General features: G+C 40.5%; 2 protein-coding genes across 3 annotated transcripts; one reads left to right on the top strand and one right to left on the bottom strand.

Moving 5' to 3' along the window:
• Positions 1-6,767, bottom strand: rufy1 (RUN and FYVE domain containing 1). The gene is made up of 17 exons (XM_020639399.3): positions 6,422-6,767; positions 5,951-6,130; positions 5,737-5,854; positions 5,546-5,647; positions 5,299-5,422; positions 5,129-5,190; positions 4,860-4,995; positions 4,610-4,711; positions 4,404-4,520; positions 4,113-4,280; positions 3,931-4,028; positions 3,730-3,849; positions 2,690-2,819; positions 1,192-1,286; positions 1,056-1,104; positions 886-963; positions 1-798 (listed from the first exon to the last, which is right to left on the bottom strand). The coding sequence occupies exons 1-17, from the start codon at positions 6,750-6,752 to the stop codon at positions 655-657; spliced, it is 2,154 nt and encodes a 717-aa protein (XP_020495055.1). The 5' UTR covers positions 6,753-6,767; the 3' UTR covers positions 1-654.
• A 4,173-nt stretch (positions 6,768-10,940) lies between these two features.
• Positions 10,941-14,374, top strand: hbegfa (heparin-binding EGF-like growth factor a). Of its 2 annotated transcripts, XM_020639425.3 has the most exons (6): positions 10,941-11,223; positions 11,945-12,193; positions 12,296-12,494; positions 12,595-12,750; positions 12,884-12,970; positions 13,085-14,374. In XM_020639425.3, exons 1-5 carry the CDS (start codon positions 11,181-11,183, stop codon positions 12,954-12,956), a joined length of 720 nt encoding a protein of 239 aa, XP_020495081.2. In that variant the 5' UTR covers positions 10,941-11,180; the 3' UTR covers positions 12,957-12,970; positions 13,085-14,374. The 2 variants fall into 2 exon arrangements, with proteins under 2 accessions (XP_020495081.2, XP_020495083.2); XM_020639427.3 differs by lacking the exon at positions 12,884-12,970.
• Positions 14,375-18,027: the final 3,653 nt, after the last annotated feature.

Raw genomic sequence — 18,027 nt, 5'->3', positions numbered from 1 at the left:
TTTGAGAAACAGGCGCTTTTATTCATTTATCAAATATCTAGATAGAAAACTTTTGGTCACCATTCCCAAATTCAGAAAATGGCTTCGTTGCAAATACCACAATCCACAAAACAGTGTTAATAATAATACATTCTAAAATAGTTTGATTTGTTAACATTCTACAGTCATTTACATAGGTTTGCATGTATCCAGCAGTGGGGCCACAGCTGCTTAAAATTACAGAGCAGATGCTTGACAAGTTGATCACTCAAGTGACATACATGTGTTACATCTAACCAGCTACACAAATGATCCACAACAAAAAGCTGAACACCAACATTGACCTTGGTGTGACCTTGACATAAGCTACACATTTTTTGAATTATGAAAATTAGTACCGGTAAGTGTCAAACTGATGAAATTCCAGCTCAAAGGAACAATGCTCGAATAGAGATCTTACACTTAATGCAGACTGTTAAGTATATTAGCACATCCCATTAGAGTTAAAGGTGGCCCCTGTTAAATAACAATACATGTTCCTGAATTTCAGGGAACACCAAATCACCTTTCGAGGGAAGATTTGATGTCATTCCTATATGTAACATGGTAGTTAGAAATCATGGTGGATGGTTATGTGCCATGTTTAAAAAAAAAAAAGCTCTTGTAGGTGTTGTGTCAGGAACTTGTGGAGGGGATTCTCTGCACCAGGAGGGTGTGGCACATATCGCACACCCGCACTGGCCGAGGGTAGGAGGGTAAGGCCATCTCATTACCGGAACAGTGGTTGCAGTAGATGTCTCCACAGTTCCTGCAGTGATGCTGCAAGACAAACAACAAGACATGCATTCCCACGTATGTGACGATGAGTATTGGAGAGAAGTTTAAAAGTCATGAAAATGAGCCTACCTTTCTGCGTGCAATGGAAAATTCTTTCTGGCATTGCTTGCACTGAGTGGCCTCATCATCTTTCAGCCAGGCATGGCCCTGATAGGAGGAATCATTATACAAGATATCTTAATTATTATTTTTCTTCAATAGATCAACATTGATATAGTTACACATATCTTTAAATTTACCTTCAGAGCTTTGTTGACCTCTTTAAAGTCCTCCATCTTAAGTTTGGACCTTTGACAAAGATGAACATAATGTAAAAAAAGATCAGGACACCCACTAATAAACAAAAGAAAGGACGATTAAAGCTTTAATACTGACTGGCTGAGGTGAAGCCCCATCTCTTGCAGAGCCTGCTCCTGCTGCTCACATATCTGCTGCAGCTGCTGCTTCTCCTGCTTCAAATCCTGCAGCTCCTGCACCATCAGTTCACAGGATACAAACACAAGAATGTCAAAGTATAGTACAGCAGTGGTCCTAAAGTGTGCTTAGTGAAACACTGGTGCTACTCAAGCCTCAAGGGTTTGTACCTAAATGTCTAGAGCCTGCACTCCAGGTAGCTCAAGTCCTTATCATTAAACCAACAAGTTTCATATAGTCTTATACAGGAAAATGCAATAATGTATAACTTATGAAATTGGAATTAAATACAATTTTATCTAATTAAAAACAAAAAAACAAGGACAATGCTGGTTTCTCCTCACTCCACTCCAGCTGACCCTAAAACACTTTCCAAATCAGGCTTGCCACTAAAATTATTGTTTTAGTTTTACTTTTAACATTGTAGCAGTTTTTCCCACACAGACAATACCAGGGCAGGACGCCCAACTATATGCGAACCTCACAGCTCCGTGCAACATAACAAAACTCCCATTTAAAAAAAAACAAAAAAACTCCCTCTCGGAGAGATAAGACAGCAAAACCAACGGAGCAGAATCACATCGCTTCGGAGAGAGAGTGAAGGTCCACTGTCCGTACATCCCTCACAACTGAGGTGCCTTGCTCATATCAAAATTGAAGCTTCTCATGGCTTCGCTTTAATAATGTTTGTGTACAGCTGCTTGCTGCATAAATAACAGAATGTCGAGTGGAACTTTTCAAAACGCAAGGATTACTCGTGTTTTTGTCTGCGGGAACATGCGTGCGTGGATAAATTGAGAAGATTAAAGTTGTTTGTTGCAAAGTCCTGATAGTCTAGTTAATTTGTTTTGGGGTTCTTGGAAACTTCTCATTCAACCTTTCTTGATAACGACATTCAGCTGTTCAATCCTTTTTTCACTCCTGTTTTTAAAGCTGAGTCAAACTTTAGTGGGTTACATTTCTCATCAAAAGCTATCCATTTTTAAAATCCAAGTTCATTTCCCAATTTTAGCTATTTAACAGTGCCCAATGATTATTTATTTTATTATTAATGTCAAAGAAGTGGCTCTTTTATTTAGAAACTGAACAGGATTACAGAGGATTTTCTACCTACACACGTAGAACTCAATAAGATACACAACAAGCTGCAATCAAATCCTTAATACGCTTGTTAATAAACAAACAGGAGCTACAGAAAGGCTTTGACACTGAACTCAAAACTGAACTGGACAGTGACGCTGACACTGAACTGGAAGTTATCCATCTGTTTCATTATATTTCTTAAATACAATAGTAAGACTTGAGGACTTCTGATAACGTAATTGAGAAACTGATTATGAACCCTTAAGTTACTACTGATTTGAAATCATTTCAAACATAGAGGTGACTGACCCCAACCCCCATGTGTATGTGTGACACTGTGTGCATGTGTGTGTGTGTGTTTATGTGCAGCACTGACCGTGTGAAGGCCCTGGAGTTGTTGCAGCTGTGTGCGGAGCTCGATGCTGTTGTCCTGCTCCCGCTGCAGAGCTTTCTGCAGGCTTTGTCTCTGTTCCCTCTCTGAGCGCAGTTCATTCTCCAAACCCAGCCTAAAATAGTTGTGACACTGATTGTTGCACGGTACATTGGCCAGTATGTATGCAGGAGCACATGTTGAAAATGTTAATTGATTAAACAGTTCACTAAAGAACATAGATCTGGGGTTAGACATTTGGTAGTTTTAAGACTCTAAAAGAGAATTATGCAGACCCGACTTCAAATGTAACAACATTAATTTTAGAAACAGTTCAACTAATCTTTTTGAAACAGTTAGGTTTTAAATGTGTAGGATTGATGCAAGTTTTCAATTAAGTCAAAGTCCATTTTTTTAATTTACATCTGTAGAGAGAGAGCGTTATTGACTTTTTCAGGTGCTTCTAATGACATTTAAAGTTCAAGTGTACTATTTTGTTTTGTATTCATTAATGGAATTCAACAAGTTAAATGCTGTACATATGTCTAATGAGGCTAAATAAATTATTTTCCTCAACCGAAATCACAAAATCTGAGTATGAGCACTTTAAACTCAGTCATCATTATCAATCATTTGAAACATTATAGACAGTTCAAACTAAGTCAACAGTCCTGTATTAAGTAGTGACTAAACAGGAATAGGCAGAAGCAAACTATTTATAAAAGCCTTTCCTACATTCTTATCTCATTAATCTACCAGCTTCCAGAAGTGAAAAGAAAGCAACAACATGTGAATCATTCACTCTTAGCCACCAAAAATATAGCTTTGCTAAGTATGTTTGAAAAGCAAAGCAGGAAAACATGTCCTGATGAGAGGTAGCAGATCACTACATGAAGGCTCCTTATTCAAGCATCAATGCAAAGCCAAATATAATGCAATATTTACAGGTTTGTATGCAGTATATTCTTTTATAACCCTTTTAATAGATTGTTAGAAGTTTTCTATATATGTTTCCTAAATGTATTTCTCCACCCGTGTGTCCTTACCTCTGTGTATCCAGGTCAGTCAGCTGTTTCTGCAGAGCATCCACTTTCTCTTCCAGCTCCACCTTCATGTCTTTGTCTGATTGATCGCTTTGTTTACACTGTCGCTCTGAGTTCTGTAGTCTAGGACGGACATCCAAATGACCAAGAAGAATATAAATATATGGAAAGGTCATATTAACACACATCATGCCAAATACATACCTCAGCTCTAGTTCCTTCATGGCTTTCTCCATCTCATCCATCTTCTGCTCCAGCTGCACGGCCTCCGCCTGCTTCTTTTCTGCCTCCCGTTGCGAGTCCTTAAGAGCCAAATAGCCTGCATTTTAGTGTTTTTTTTTTAAGTAGACACTTAAGAGGAGGCAAATATAAACTTGTGTGTCTACCTGAGCTTTGTGGAACATTTGCACGTTGAGAGTCTTGACTTGGTCAAGTTGGAGGCGCAGGGCTGCCAGCGTGTCCTGTTTCTCATGGGAGTCCTTCTCCAGCAGCTTCATGGCCATCTCCATCTCCTGCTTCAGAACCACCTGGAGCTCCAACTCACGCTCTAGCTCCTGCAGTGCAAAAAGTGCCCGAAGAGATCTTCAACCTCTCCCTCATTGTCTCAGAAACGCAGATCAGCTCAGACCCCTCTTCTATTCTATATTCTAGATCTATGTAGCCATCTGATTACTAACCTGGCGGATGTGCTTTTCCTCTTTATACTGCTTCCAGACAACGTTATACATCTCATCCAGGCCCTGTCGAGTCTGTTTGTATGTCTCTAGCTCTACCTGGCTGTCCTGAAGGGCGGCCTGGAACAAACAAACACATTGTACAGTCTTTGTTATTATTATAACATGAGAAGGTGGTTAACTAGTTATTTGCTGACGCTTCTTCTGACCTCTTCCTTTTTCTGGCTGGACTGCAGGATCGTCTCATTCTTCTGTCTTAGGTCTTCCTGTTCCTCCCGCAGTGAGTTGATCCGGTCTGTTGCAGCTGTCAGCTGAGGAAAAGTAAACACACTGGTTGGTCAGGTGAAACACCTTGATGACATAAAGAAGAATGTGTTCTTTGTAGATAATTGTTTGGAGTATTCCCAAAATGTACAGCAACCCCCAAAGTACAGGCACCATCACAGCTTTTTGACACACCTCCTCAACAAGTTTGCTGTTGGTCTTCTCCAGAGAGTCCATTTTAGCCTGAAGGTCAGTGACGGTGCCGCTTAGGTGACGATTTAACTCTTCAATGTAGTGCTTCTGGTCTAATATGGCTGTCATCTTACCATCACTAAAGACAAGAATAAAGATTTGAGGCATTGAATACACATAATGTCTGTTTGGAAGTCAATCGTGCCAGATAATATACTTGAAACAAAAACAGAGCAAGCAAGACATTTATTCTGTCTGCAGGTGGCACTCACTCTTTTGGAGTCTCACTGTTGGCTGGATCTTTTAGATAGAGAGAAAAGTCAATGACTCCCACCTAAATTGGAAATAGAAAACGTTTACTGCGTGGACGGATTGTATCGGTTCTCATAAGTAAACGAGTAGCCGGAATTTGATGGCTCAACAAAACTTCCCAAACACTTACCTGAGAATCAAGATCCTCTCCTTTAATGCAGAGGTTAGCATCAATTACGTTAAGACCCACCAGGAGTCCCCCCATCACCGCCCCTTCCTCCTCCACCATCAGTGCTCCAGAGTCATAAAACTCACTAGGGGACAGACGTAGAGGGGATTGAAGGGGAGGTGACGAGAGCGATAAGGTATAGTGAAAGTGATGGTGATTAACTGAAAGCTGATCTATGACAGTGAGATATATGATCATGTTTACTAACCTCAGGAGATCTTTGCGGTCCAGCAAAGCTTTCATATAGTCTGCAACTGTCTTTTGCATTAGTGCCAAGTGCAGCCAAGCCCTTGCTCTCCCCAAACCAGTCCTGAAAGCAAAATGAAGAAATATTAAATGATCCGTTTTAAGCCTACTTTTCTTTGTAGCTTTACTTGGAAAGAGCTTAGTGTAGCGTACTTAATGCCTGGCAGGTCTCTGGCACTTGTGGCAATGTTAGCAGAGTCTGGACACAACTTCTCCACCAGCTCCAGAGGTCCCCATACAGACTTGTTCTGACCAATGAAGGATTTCTTGGCTGAATATAACAAAAATGTTGACGTTATCTATACATGACATGTGGCTCCATCGATTTAAATGAAACTAAATCTGATTAAAAAGCACTTTTTTTTACCTTTCAGACCATGTTTTAGGCAATGCTCCAGGACAATAAAGAACTGCTGCAGAGGAGGGTAATCGGAGTCCAGCGTCCTTCCCAGATTCAAGGAGGACTGAATTAACACTTTGATGCTCAACTTCAACATGCTGAGCAGGTTGGATCTCTCTATTGCCATGGGGTCTTTAGCAGGCAGAACTGTAAGTCAAAAGCATCAGAAATAAATATCAGATAGATAAATGCAGACCTGGAGAAACTCTATGTAGTTCAGAATAATCCCTGCATATTGTTGCAGTGAGCAGCGTGACTTTGCGCACGATCATCAATCCATCACATTAAAGTTCTCCTGTGGAAGTCATGTGTTTACTGACAGCTGACATTAGTTCAAGGGGAAGTAGTAAACATGACTCCATGGCTCTATTATTGTATTAAGTAGCTCTTAAGAGTGTAAGGTGAAGTCTCCAAAAGTTGGTTATTGTCACATAATACCTGGAAGCTTCTCTGAAGTGTTGTTGACATCATGTTCGGGCTCTCTTTCAGTGGGAGAGCTCGCAGCGGAGCCCTGTGAGGCGTTTCTGTGGGCAGCAGCGTAGCTCACCCCGCTGCTAATCGTCTCCGTGGCCCTCCGAGCGAGCGACAGGATGGGAGCCGACCAGCTGTTCTCTGCGGCCGCCTGAGCCGACCTCTCCGGCGTGTCCTCGTCGTTACTGCCGACAGACTCTTCGTCCGTAGCCACGTCCGAAACTTTGGCTTCATCTTGCTGTTGTTTTGCTTCTTCATCCTCAACAGCTGTGTTTACCTCCCCCGACTCGTCGGCCATGTTTGTCCCCCCTCCCCTCTCTCCTCTCCTCCCCCACCAACATTCACGTGACAACATCAGAGCAATCACGCGCGCTGTAAGAACTTTATTCTTCTTCGTGGGATTGTAGCGGATATAATATGAACATCAAGGTGTATTACCGCCACTCTCTGGACTGTTGAGTGTTGTGCGGTGAACATACAAAAACAGTGATCATGTTTATTAATAATTAAAATGTACACAAAATGGCTCAATATATTTGTTTTTATTTTTTTGATAAAAAGGACTCTCTTCAAAATTACATATATTTTTAAATTCACACGAACATTATGTACATTTCTTGTATAAGTCTATTTTTAATTGCACAGTTTAAGTTTTGATTCGTCTAGAGGTATTTAGGTCTTTGTAACCTGCTACTGGATGTTTTGAATTTCCCTCAGGATCAATAAAGTATCTATCTATCTATCTATCTATCTGTCTATCTGTCGTTCTGTCTGTCTGTCTGTCTGTCTGTCTGTCTATCTATCTATCTATCTATCTGTCTATCTGTCTGTCTGTCTGTCTGTCTGTCTGTCTATCTATCTATCTATCGATCTGTCTGTCTGTCTGTCTGTCTGTCTGTCTGTCTGTCTATCTATCTATCTATCTATCTGTCTATCTATCGATCTGTCTGTCTGTCTGTCTGTCTGTCTGTCTGTCTGTCTGTCTGTCTATCTATCTATCTATCTATCTGTCGTTCTGTCTGTCTGTCTGTCTGTCTGTCTGTCTGTCTGTCTATCTATCTATCTATCTATCTATCTGTCTATCTATCTGTCTGTCTGTCTGTCTGTCTGTCTGTCTGTCTGTCTGTCTGTCTGTCTGTCTGTCTATCTATCTATCTATCTATCTGTCGTTCTGTCTGTCTGTCTGTCTGTCTGTCTGTCTGTCTGTCTGTCTGTCTGTCTGTCTATCTGTCTGTCTGTCTGTCTGTCTGTCTATCTATCTATCTGTCTGTCTGCCTGTCTGTCTGTCTGTCTGTCTGTCTGTCTGTCTATCTAACATATCTGTCCTTACAAATTAAAAAAAAATCCACAAATGTATTTCTGATGCACATTCAAAGTTTTTAAAATGTATATAATTTATATTCCTTAATATATGTGTATAGAGGAATTTGGAATGTCCTTAAAAAACGAAAATTAGGACATGGGGACATACCATCCTTCTAACCTCCATCTTCAAAGTGTTTGTCGTTTGTGAACTTCACAGCAATTGTTTGTTCGTTTTTTGCGACTCTTCTGTTGTAGCTTGATCAGCAATTTTTCAACAGAAAACCTGCACAGTAGAACGGTCACCTAAATAAAGTTCCTTTTCATTGACAGTCACAGTCTTTGAGGTATTTACTCTTAAAGAACTTGGCACAGACAGTTCTTCTTTTAGTCTTCCTCCATTACCTGACCATTTCCTTTATTCTATTTTTCTCATGGCCCTTTGTTTCTGTGGTGATGAGGTTGACAACACAAAAGAACAGGGCTCGTACATTCTGCTTTTGTGTTGTCATTCATCTCCTCAAAATCCCCAAATTATCATCTTCTACTTCAACTTCCCCATTTACCTGGCTGACACCTTTTTCATTTATGTCAATTTACAACTCTGTTGCCTGCAAAAACACAAGAAAAATGTAGTCCCAACCATTTTAATCTTGCAGTTACAGTTTTTTTTAATGAAATGTCTATCTCTCTATAACATTTCCCCTAAAATGCTCATGTATCTACTTCAGTTTCACCACCTTTCTGATCTGGGTTTTGTTTTTTCCCGACTGACATCACCACTTTTTCTCTCTTAATGGGAATAGGTAGAGCATTCTCACTGGATTTTTCTGTGGTCGAAAGTCACAGTTTCTTATCAGTTGCCTTGGACCCTTCACTATCAAACTAGAGCACGTGGTAGTGGATGTGTCGGTGCTCAAGATGGCTACTGCAGCAGCATCAAAGCTGGCTTAATATTTGTTCTCTTCTTTAAGTGAATAAGGCTGCATTCTGTTTGGTGCTCACTCTAGGTCTTCCTCCTTTTCGCTTAAAAGGAACAGAATCCACAGATGTCTCCTTGAACTGCTGACAATGTGCAAGTGTTTCACACAGCTAGGCAGTCTGCTGCATGACTTAGACTTAGACTTTCTTTATTGTCATTCAAACTTGTACTTTACAGTGCAGATAAGAACAACATTTTGTTGCATTTGGCTCGTTGTAGTGCAGGATAAAAACAGCAGCAAGTATTTACATAGAAAAATAAAAATGCTGCACCTTGTCAAGGTTTTCAGGGTTCAGCTGCAGCTAACCAGTGGAGACAACATTCAGAAGCATGCAGAGCCAGGTTTATTCAGGCAGAACTCTGTGCATGTTGGACTGCAGCTGGAAGAGTTCACTGAAAGTGACCAGGTAGACCACTCCATCTCCCAGATTTAACTCAGCATCACAGAACCTCCCTACTGCCCTCTAGTGGTCCATTGAAGACACACTGTTCGTGGCTGCTGTCTGGCTGCTGTCTGCTGCATATACAGTAACATATAACCTAACTCTATTTAAACAGGGTAATATATATCTAGCCTAAGGAGAAAAGTTACAAGCAGGGGAGGCCCAGTCGTTCTGTCACAGGAACCAACCTGCCCGTGTGCTGGCTTTGGTACGTATCCCACATGACCTTTTTATAAACTGTGAAATAAGTATCTTCTTAATCCTCTAACTGTAGCTTTTTTATGACTTTTGTTAACTTATTCTTTGCAATGAGTCTAAAAAGACACTGCTGTATTTGTTCAAAAAGTATTTGGATAATTTAATGATGGATACAAATCATACATTTTTATTGACTGTCATTTACTGTTACATAGGCTATGTTTATACAGGTTAACTGTAAGTTAAATAATTGAACAATTTGGTCATGTATAGCCTAAATGGCATTTCCATAATGAGTTGTTGATATGACTTTGCACAACTACATGGTTTCTGTATTATGTGTTCTGTCATCTATATATTTTACATCCAGTTTAGCAATCAAGTATATGCTTATTATTGAACAACACAAATTACAGTTTTTGTGACTGCCCCGTTCTTTCACAGAAACAAGGACAACAAATGTCCAACACATATTAGATAGGCCCTCCTTCTATGCATGACAGACAAAAGATCAATAACTGAAACCAAGCCTTTAATCCATGTGAGTCCACCTGTTGTCCTTTACACGTGCACTCAGTAGAACAGGCTAACCTATGACGTAGTTCCCTTTCCTCCCGCGTGGTGGCGCTGACATACAGCGGATTAAGCCTATTTGCCTTTAGCGCATCTTTAGGCGCTTTGAGAAACAATTCATCAGCCCTTTTTAGAGCGAGCTTTTATCATTTTTAATCTTTTATTAAGACTAGTAGTCATAGCCCAACATGTCAATTTCACTTGTAGTGCTAAAGCACCCTTACATGTGAGTGTAAGCCACTAAACTAAACCGGAATTTAAAAAAAACCTGAACGTGTAGGCCTATGTGAAATTACAGGAAGAGTTGTAATATTAAAATGTCAAACTCAAACCTGACCTGAAAAAGGACCTGTTGCTTATGGAAAGATAAACACACTAATATTGGGACAACGCTTTAATAATTGTTTCGGACCTTAATATATATTTACAGTCTATGGTTGGGAATTACAGCTGTTTATTATATCATTGCCTCAAATCAAGTTGTATAATAGGCCTATATGTTTTTCCACAAATCACGGTTTGTCTCAGGTTACAACCATACCCACCCTAAATCTATCCATCCATAAATCTATTCTGGATGAAGTGCAGACAATAATAGTAGGCAACATAATTACTTAATAACACCTTAGTAATGCTTCCTACTGTGACCATTAGAGCTGGCCCTACTGTTCCTCTAGACCAAAGTAGCCTAAGTGATAACAGAAAATATGAATCCAGTAGCCCAATTAAAGCTTGTAATGGAACTACTAATAGTCCCTCCTTACATCAGCACACACTTTGAGCTGTATTCGTCTGTATCTTGTCCTGGACTACACACACACACACACACACACATACACACAGATGGAGAGAGAGAGAGAGAGAGAGAGAGAGAGAGAGAGTGCTGCAATCTAGTAGTGCATTCGGCTGTTGTGTAGGCGTGGTGAAGCAGGCTACAGCAGGAGGAGGAGGAGGAGGAGGAGGCGCAATAAATACCGCGGAGCCTCTGTGCGGACGCTCTCTCACTGCGCTCCTCTCAGGCACTAACATCCGAGACACACCAGCCATCAGAAGTAGTCTAAGTCGAAGAGGTCAAAAACAAAGCGGGATTAAACCATCCAAAAATATCCTGAAAAAGAAAAGAAACGAAGGAATATTTAGACGCCGAACAACAGGAAGGAATACAACTTGTTGGTCGTCTTATTTTTGAAACCTTTCTTCTAAACAAATCACTGGAAGTTCAGACATCATGAGGATTTTGGCTGTTGTGCTCCTTCTGGTTCACGCCTTGGGTAAGTTTCAAGTATTAGATGTTTCCCCTTCAGCTGAGATATTATTACCATGTGCCAAGACGGTTTGCCTTCTGTGCGTCTTTTCTTGGCTTTAAGTGCTGAACCTGCCAAGCATGGCCGAGCTAATAACGTGTGTTGTAAACTTCATAACCTTTAAGGTAAAGTTTTCATGATGCCAGGCTATTCATGAGCTAATGGGGTCATCTCTCTATTTTAGAGCATGCTTTATGTAACTGGATACATTTATTTTTAACTCATATTCTTGCCTGACATTAGCTAACTGTCTGTCCATGCATTTTGTGAGTGTGTATGAAACAGAGAGAGTTGTAAACACCAACCCCGCTGTATTTCATTTCAAATCTAAAGTGTCCCTGGGAGAGTTGAATGTGCCTTCTCCTCCCTGCCTCATTCTTGGCCAGTTTCCACTCAACCAGACAACCCACCAACCCTCTATAGACCATGCTATGTATCTGAGTGTGTGCATTTCCTAACATGGATCAGTCTGATTCTCCTTAAAGCCCAAAAAAAATCCAGTCTGGAGCTTCCTTGGGCACAACATGTTTCAACTTGCCCCCAGAAGTCCTGCCCTCCTCGGTACACTAACCAAAAGCACACATAGCCCCCTAGAGGAAGTGTTTTTAAGTTCTTCTTTAGGTATAAGATTGTATCAAACCAAACTGTGATGTCATTTTTTAACGATTCTGTCCATTTTCTCCTCCAGTGTTGTCCAGACTGGCCAGCGGTGCTGCAGTTGACAGGTATGAGAGCGACAGGCATCGGGACATAACTGTTATCAACTTTTTGGACACAACCAAAGACAGAAGGATAGAGGAGGAGAGCAGAAGCGCAGCAGCAACAACAATGGAGAAAAGTGAGGAAGAGGAGGACGAGGATTATGATGATGACTATGACTATGTAGAGGAGTATGAAGATGGCATGTCTGGAGACTATGATGTGGAACATCCACAAGGTAAGAGAGTCAATTTAGGGATCTTCTGTAATCTTATTTTTTCTGCCCAAACAAAAACTATAAAATCTAACTTTTCTTCTTTGTTTTCTGTTTTTGGTTTAGTTGCCATGTCGAGCAAACCCAAAGACCCGTCTGCCATCCTGGAGTCGGAGAGAACTGAAGAAAAGAGAAGAAGGGGAAAGGGAAGAAAGAGAGGGAAAGGCAAGGGGAAGAAGAGGAATCCTTGCCTGAAGAAGTACAAAGATTTCTGCATCCACGGCACCTGCCAATACCTGAGGGACATCCGTGCCCCCTCCTGTGTGTAAGTATCACCTCTGCATCTTTCTGTACACCGTCTTTGCATCCCTTCTGTATCCACTGAATAATTTACTTAAACGTCTTCTTCTCTGTCCTGTGTGCAGCTGCCATCCGAGTTACTCCGGTGAGAGGTGTCAGTTCTTCACGCTGCCCTTAGAGAAGCCTCAAGAGGGTTACAACCGGACCACAGCCCTCGCCGTGGTGGCAGTGGTGCTGTCGTCTGTTTGCCTCACCATAATTGGCCTTTTGTTATTGCTCAGGTCAGTAAAGCACTCATAGTTTCAACCACAATCACACATTACCAATCACACACAGATAAAGGGCTTTGCTAGAGATTTAGATTCAGACACAGATTGTAGCCTAAACAAGCTCCTTTTCTTGTGTGTATTACAGGTTTCACAAGCGGGGAGCGTATGATGTAGAGAGTGAAGAGAAGGTCAAACTAGGGTTAGCGTCCAACCACTGAGGAGACAAAGAGAGGTGAGTGATAAGAACCAGGGCCACAAACACAAACACAGACAAATATCCTTACTTTTAATTCTTTGTTTCTTTAATGAAAAGTGGTTTAACTTGTTTCCTATTTTGTCTTTTCAGGCAAAGAAGCGGAGATTCTACCTCAAAATAAATATGAGAAGTGACCCTGAAGGGAGGTCCTAGAGGGTAAAAGGATTGTACATGAAGAAGGGAACAGAGGTTGCTGTGTGCCTGACCCTCTGCCAGATGTTCAGATGAAAAAAAGGACACCTGAACATTTTCCTGAAGGCCTCGGAAAAGAAGATGGCCCGCCCGATAACTGGAATACTTACGGCTCAGAGGATGGACCGGAGATGTGGCAAACGAGAGGTGAAAAGCACAAGAAGAAGAAGAAGAAGAAGAAGAAGGAACGTGTCTAGACTCTGTGCTGCTTCTTGACTGTGTGAAAAGAGGTCCTTTCAGACTGAACTGAAACAGAAAAAAAAAAAGGTTTTCGAAAACCAGAGTTCAACCTGGATTTTTTTTCTCCACAGACAACGTTTTGTATTTTCCTGCAAAAGTCCATCTTTTATTTTCTTTGTGTACAGTAAACGGTATATTTATAATTTTAATTTATTTATTTAAGCTAACTGTATTTATAGAGATTTAACCACCTACAACACGTTTTAGAAATAAAGATGTTACAGTTGTTTTTATATTTCCTATCGGAAGACTTGATATTTATTTATGAAAAAGAAAAGTAAGAAATGCATTAGCTCCTTGAGAAATGATGCGTAAATATCTGATTTCGTTAATTTTGGCACTCAGAAGATGATCAATAGCACTGTGATTAATAGATTGATCATTAAATTGACATGATTTTCTTTTATTTAGGGGGATTTCACATAGAGAAACACCCTGATCATGCTCACACAGTTACACACTTATAAACTTTAAAGCAACCAGTTGGATCTGTGAGACACTGAGCAGCTCCATTGTAAAAGTTGAATGGTTTAGGGCCTTGCTTAAAGGCACATCATCAGTGAAAATGAGGCACTATCCACTCCCAAAACTCGCCAGCTTTTGGGGATCCTTAGGCCACATGAGGCTTGGAGTTCGGCCTAACTGTCATAGTGAAAGATCAATATCATTAAGTTACATTGCACTGGCTGTGTTTGAATAAGAAGCAACATAAAAGCTGCACTCTTCATCTGTAATGTTAAGAGACTGTAAGAAGGGAGTCCATTGAACTGTATGAATATGTCGTCTTATCATCATTATAAGAGAAACTCCCTCACTTCCATGTTCAGCTGTCAAGCAAAAGAAATGTGAATTCAAGTGTTCCACCCTTTCAAATCCTGTCCTGCAGTTTTGAAGTGACTGTTATTTATGTAACTTTTTCAGATCCAAAATAAAAAAGAATTATCTGAATTTTTGTTCTTGTAGTTTTCACTTCTTTTCTTCTTACAAAAGCCCAAGGCAGACCTGACTCCATACAGTTTATTTGAGTCTGTTCTCCAATGATAAATCATATCCGTTTGTTTTCTTGACATATTCACAGTTATCACGGCATTACAACGCTGGATTTCCCGTGATAACACATTCATTTATCAAGATCTCAAAGTAGTTATCCAGACATAATGAGATAAGTAAGTGGAGATCAACTGAAACATATTTGTTTTCAGAGGAAAATGGAGTAAAATAAATTGTATGAATGCATGTCTTCATAGGGTTTCTGTATTAGGCTATCAAACAGTACAAATCAAAGCAATGTGTGCTTTTAACATTTAGCATTAATAGAGTCTCAGATCAGTTAAGTAAGGTCAAGTTTATTCTTGCCCTTTGGTGCACTTCCTGAGTCGAGCCTCACATTAATGTGGTATTTTCAAACAGCCGGTCAAGATAATGATATCACCAGTGTGTTCTTTTGGCCGATTCAGGAACTGTAATTATAGTAAAGATAATATTTGTATTATTCCTGTGTCTGACGTCACGTGTGTGCAACAGCTTTTAACCAAGGCACCTGTATCCTGGCCATCAGAGCTATTATGTTCAGTGCTCCAAAGGCAAATATTTTTAGTACTTGGAAGGTACATCGCCCACTTGGTATATTATGTTTTAACACCACAATACCGTTATATAACTACTGTTATGTGCAATTTAAAAATGAGGTTTTTTTTGTCTTAGAGGCCTGTCTCTTTCAACCACATTTGAAACTATGACATTATCAGTGTCACGTGTTGACAACAGCATCATCAGATTCACTGACAGATCAATCACTCATCAAGAGTGCGGTCAAAACTCACTTACCACTGTGTGTGTGTGTGTGTGTGTGTGTGTGTGTGTGTGTGTGTGTGTGTGTGTGTGTGTACTTAGCCACGGGGCAACAGATGTGCAGTGTGTAGACTGAGAGGACACCTGATGTTCAGCCAGAGTACATCATGCCATAGCACCACACACCATTACTCACACAGCCAACAGATGTTTCGTTCAAAGACACACCACCACGTTTAACATCTGAGACCTGAACCAGCCCTGAGTGCTGCAAAGTTCAGAGAGACCACATACGACAAATACTAGCAGGATGCAACAACACTGTCATGTATGCCGCACACAGGTTTAATGGGGGTAAGAAAAGTCAAAGACCCAGCTGGACTCAAAGGCAGGCAGAGATCCAGCCGAATGTTAGTCACCCCTTGAAGTTACCTCCTACACGGATGTTGTACACCGACACAGAGTGTGTGTGTGTTTGTGTGGGAATGTGGTACAGTTATGCCTTCAAGCTGGGTCTGCTGGTTAAAGGGGTTAACCGAACCATAACAAGCATATATCCACAGCAAAACACAAGCGTTTACATGTTTACTATGGGATGTTTGTGGGTTGGATTCCCATACTTTCTATATATACTTAATAAACAAGATACAGTTGGGTTTTCACACAGGGGGAAGGCTTTTCAAGACAGATGTTCAGCTGAAACATCAGGGTGTGGCACCTGATTCAGAACCTCTCATAACTATTTGTTGAGCAACTGACAATTTTTCAGTTCATCATTTAACTTTCTCAGCAACCCTTACTCATATTTATATCTGCTTAGTTTGTTTTTTTTAGTTGACAAACTAACTGCATGTAAAAGATGTTTAATTAAACTCTGTATATGTAGTTTTTCCTCATACAAACAACAAAACCCCAACATTTTATACAGATGCCTAAAAACAATAAAACAATGATATGAATATGACACACGATCACAGGCTTAATATTAAATGACAGTGTTGGATGTTTCAGGGGTTAACATTTGGCCACAGTCCAAAAAAAACTCCACAACCCAATATTTCTAGTCTTTGTCAGGATTTTGCTGAAAAGATTTTGCTCATATTTATTTTAATGTTTGAGAGATCTAAGGTTTTAAGAGCCAGACACAATATGATGACAACTACACTTTCTAGCTTTGACACTTTGATCACAATAAATTAGCTAATAAACATTCTGTACTTTTGTTAGGATTCTATATGAACTCCACACCCCCAAATGTTTTGTTTTGTCAAACATGTGGTCTTTATCCTCGGCAGGAGCCAACTCAATCAATGCATTTTAACAGACAAACTCTAACCCTAACCCTGCTGAAAACAGACTGCTTCTTGATAACATGAAATGTATAATTTGTGGGGAATACAACAATATGCTGATGACTATGATTGCTTTGTTCCAGATATATGAAGCTATTTTTCCATAGTGTATTTGTCACAGGACTTTACAGTACAGTATGAACGTGACTATGAGTATTTACACACATGTGTATGTGTTTGTGTGTGTGGCAGAGGCTGGTCATATACAGTAGTGGAGCCACCTAATCCCGGCCTCTCAATGTCAAGTAGCAGAGCACACAGAAATAGTGCTGTGCAGTCATGCTCACATAGCTGCTATTCAAGGGGTGATGGCCACCAAAGAGCCAGAATGCTTAAAGAGAAGAGAGTTCACTGTGTTCTGTTTCTCAGAGGTCTGATGGACCACAGCCAGGAAATAATGTCCGCTATGGTAGCACATCACTAGGCATCAACGCTGCAACACTGCTGAATTTCCCTTTTAGGGTCACAGTTACAGCTCCTCTAAATCTCTGCATGTCATTTGTTCTCACCTTCAGAATACTCTTGAACGTTCCTAGAGAGACTCAAACAGGGTATTTCCACAGCTCAGGAGGCCTTTCCTTGCCGGTTGGCAAGCAAATGGCAAATTTCTTTGTGTGCCACACTTCTGTGTGAACTGTCGGCGAACGAACAGCGCTATTGTTTACGCTTTTTATTTTTGCTTTTTGCTAAACTAAAAATGTTGCTGAGTCATCATGGCCCTCTACTTTTCTCTAAAGCTTTTATGAAAAGATCTACATCCATTAGCAAAACCACTTCGATGTGGTTGATACATTGCCAAACAGAATTAAGTAATCAGATGCTATAGTGGTTGCATTGGATAGAATCAGTCTTGAGGAGGCTGAGTTTGTTGTGAAAGGTGCTTCCTGGCATGCTGAGGAGCAACAATGGGTAATTTCCACACTCATATGGAAGTGCGCACGCCAACAGTTGGAAATATAATCATTCTCCAGCCGGATATTACCAACAGGAACAAATTAATATCTTATGAATGAGGGTTTGTGTGTGTCATAATCTTTTTTAGACATTCATTTAGACACTTCATTTGCTATGTCAGTTAAAACAAATGTGTTAGCATGTGTGTTTCTAGGATGCTAGCTCAAAGTGAAGTCCCCAACTGCTCGTTTAGCGCCAACACAGACAGTGTGCCACTCACCCCTGATTAATGAGGTGATTACAGCGACACATGACCAACAGAGACTGTGATGGATCAGTAACTGTTGTAGACAGTCTTACACACAGAGGACAGCCAAAGAGAAGGAGGAGGGGAATGAAGAGGATAAGGTCAACACTGCAACATGAGATGGGGAGCGAGGGATGAAGTAAGAGGGATGGAGAATGGGTCAAGGTGAAAACTTCTACTTAGGAAGGTGCTGACTTGTCTTCGCCTGCATGGGGATAAAAAAGATTTAAGGTGCTAGAAGAGCAGCATGACTGTTA

Source organism: Labrus bergylta, chromosome 9 (assembly GCF_963930695.1).
Source record: "Labrus bergylta chromosome 9, fLabBer1.1, whole genome shotgun sequence".
Taxonomy (NCBI): domain Eukaryota; kingdom Metazoa; phylum Chordata; class Actinopteri; order Labriformes; family Labridae; genus Labrus; species Labrus bergylta.
This window is presented reverse-complemented; position numbering and strand designations above follow the sequence as displayed.

What these genes read in the sequence shown, in the direction of transcription:
- rufy1 (XM_020639399.3), bottom strand. Translation starts at nt 6,752, where the DNA reads ATGGCCGACGAGTCGGGGGAGGTAAACACAGCTGTTGAGGATGAAGAA. An exon ending in CACTTCAGAGAAGCTTCCAG is followed by an intron (nt 6,131 to 6,421) that starts GTATTATGTGAC and finishes TTTGACTTACAG; the next exon opens with TTCTGCCTGCTAAAGACCCC. An exon ending in AAATGTTCCACAAAGCTCAG is followed by an intron (nt 4,029 to 4,112) that starts GTAGACACACAA and finishes TTGGCTCTTAAG; the next exon opens with GACTCGCAACGGGAGGCAGA.
- hbegfa (XM_020639425.3), top strand. Translation starts at nt 11,181, where the DNA reads ATGAGGATTTTGGCTGTTGTGCTCCTTCTGGTTCACGCCTTGG. An exon ending in CCTTCTGGTTCACGCCTTGG is followed by an intron (nt 11,224 to 11,944) that starts GTAAGTTTCAAG and finishes TTTCTCCTCCAG; the next exon opens with TGTTGTCCAGACTGGCCAGC. An exon ending in ATCCGTGCCCCCTCCTGTGT is followed by an intron (nt 12,495 to 12,594) that starts GTAAGTATCACC and finishes TCCTGTGTGCAG; the next exon opens with CTGCCATCCGAGTTACTCCG.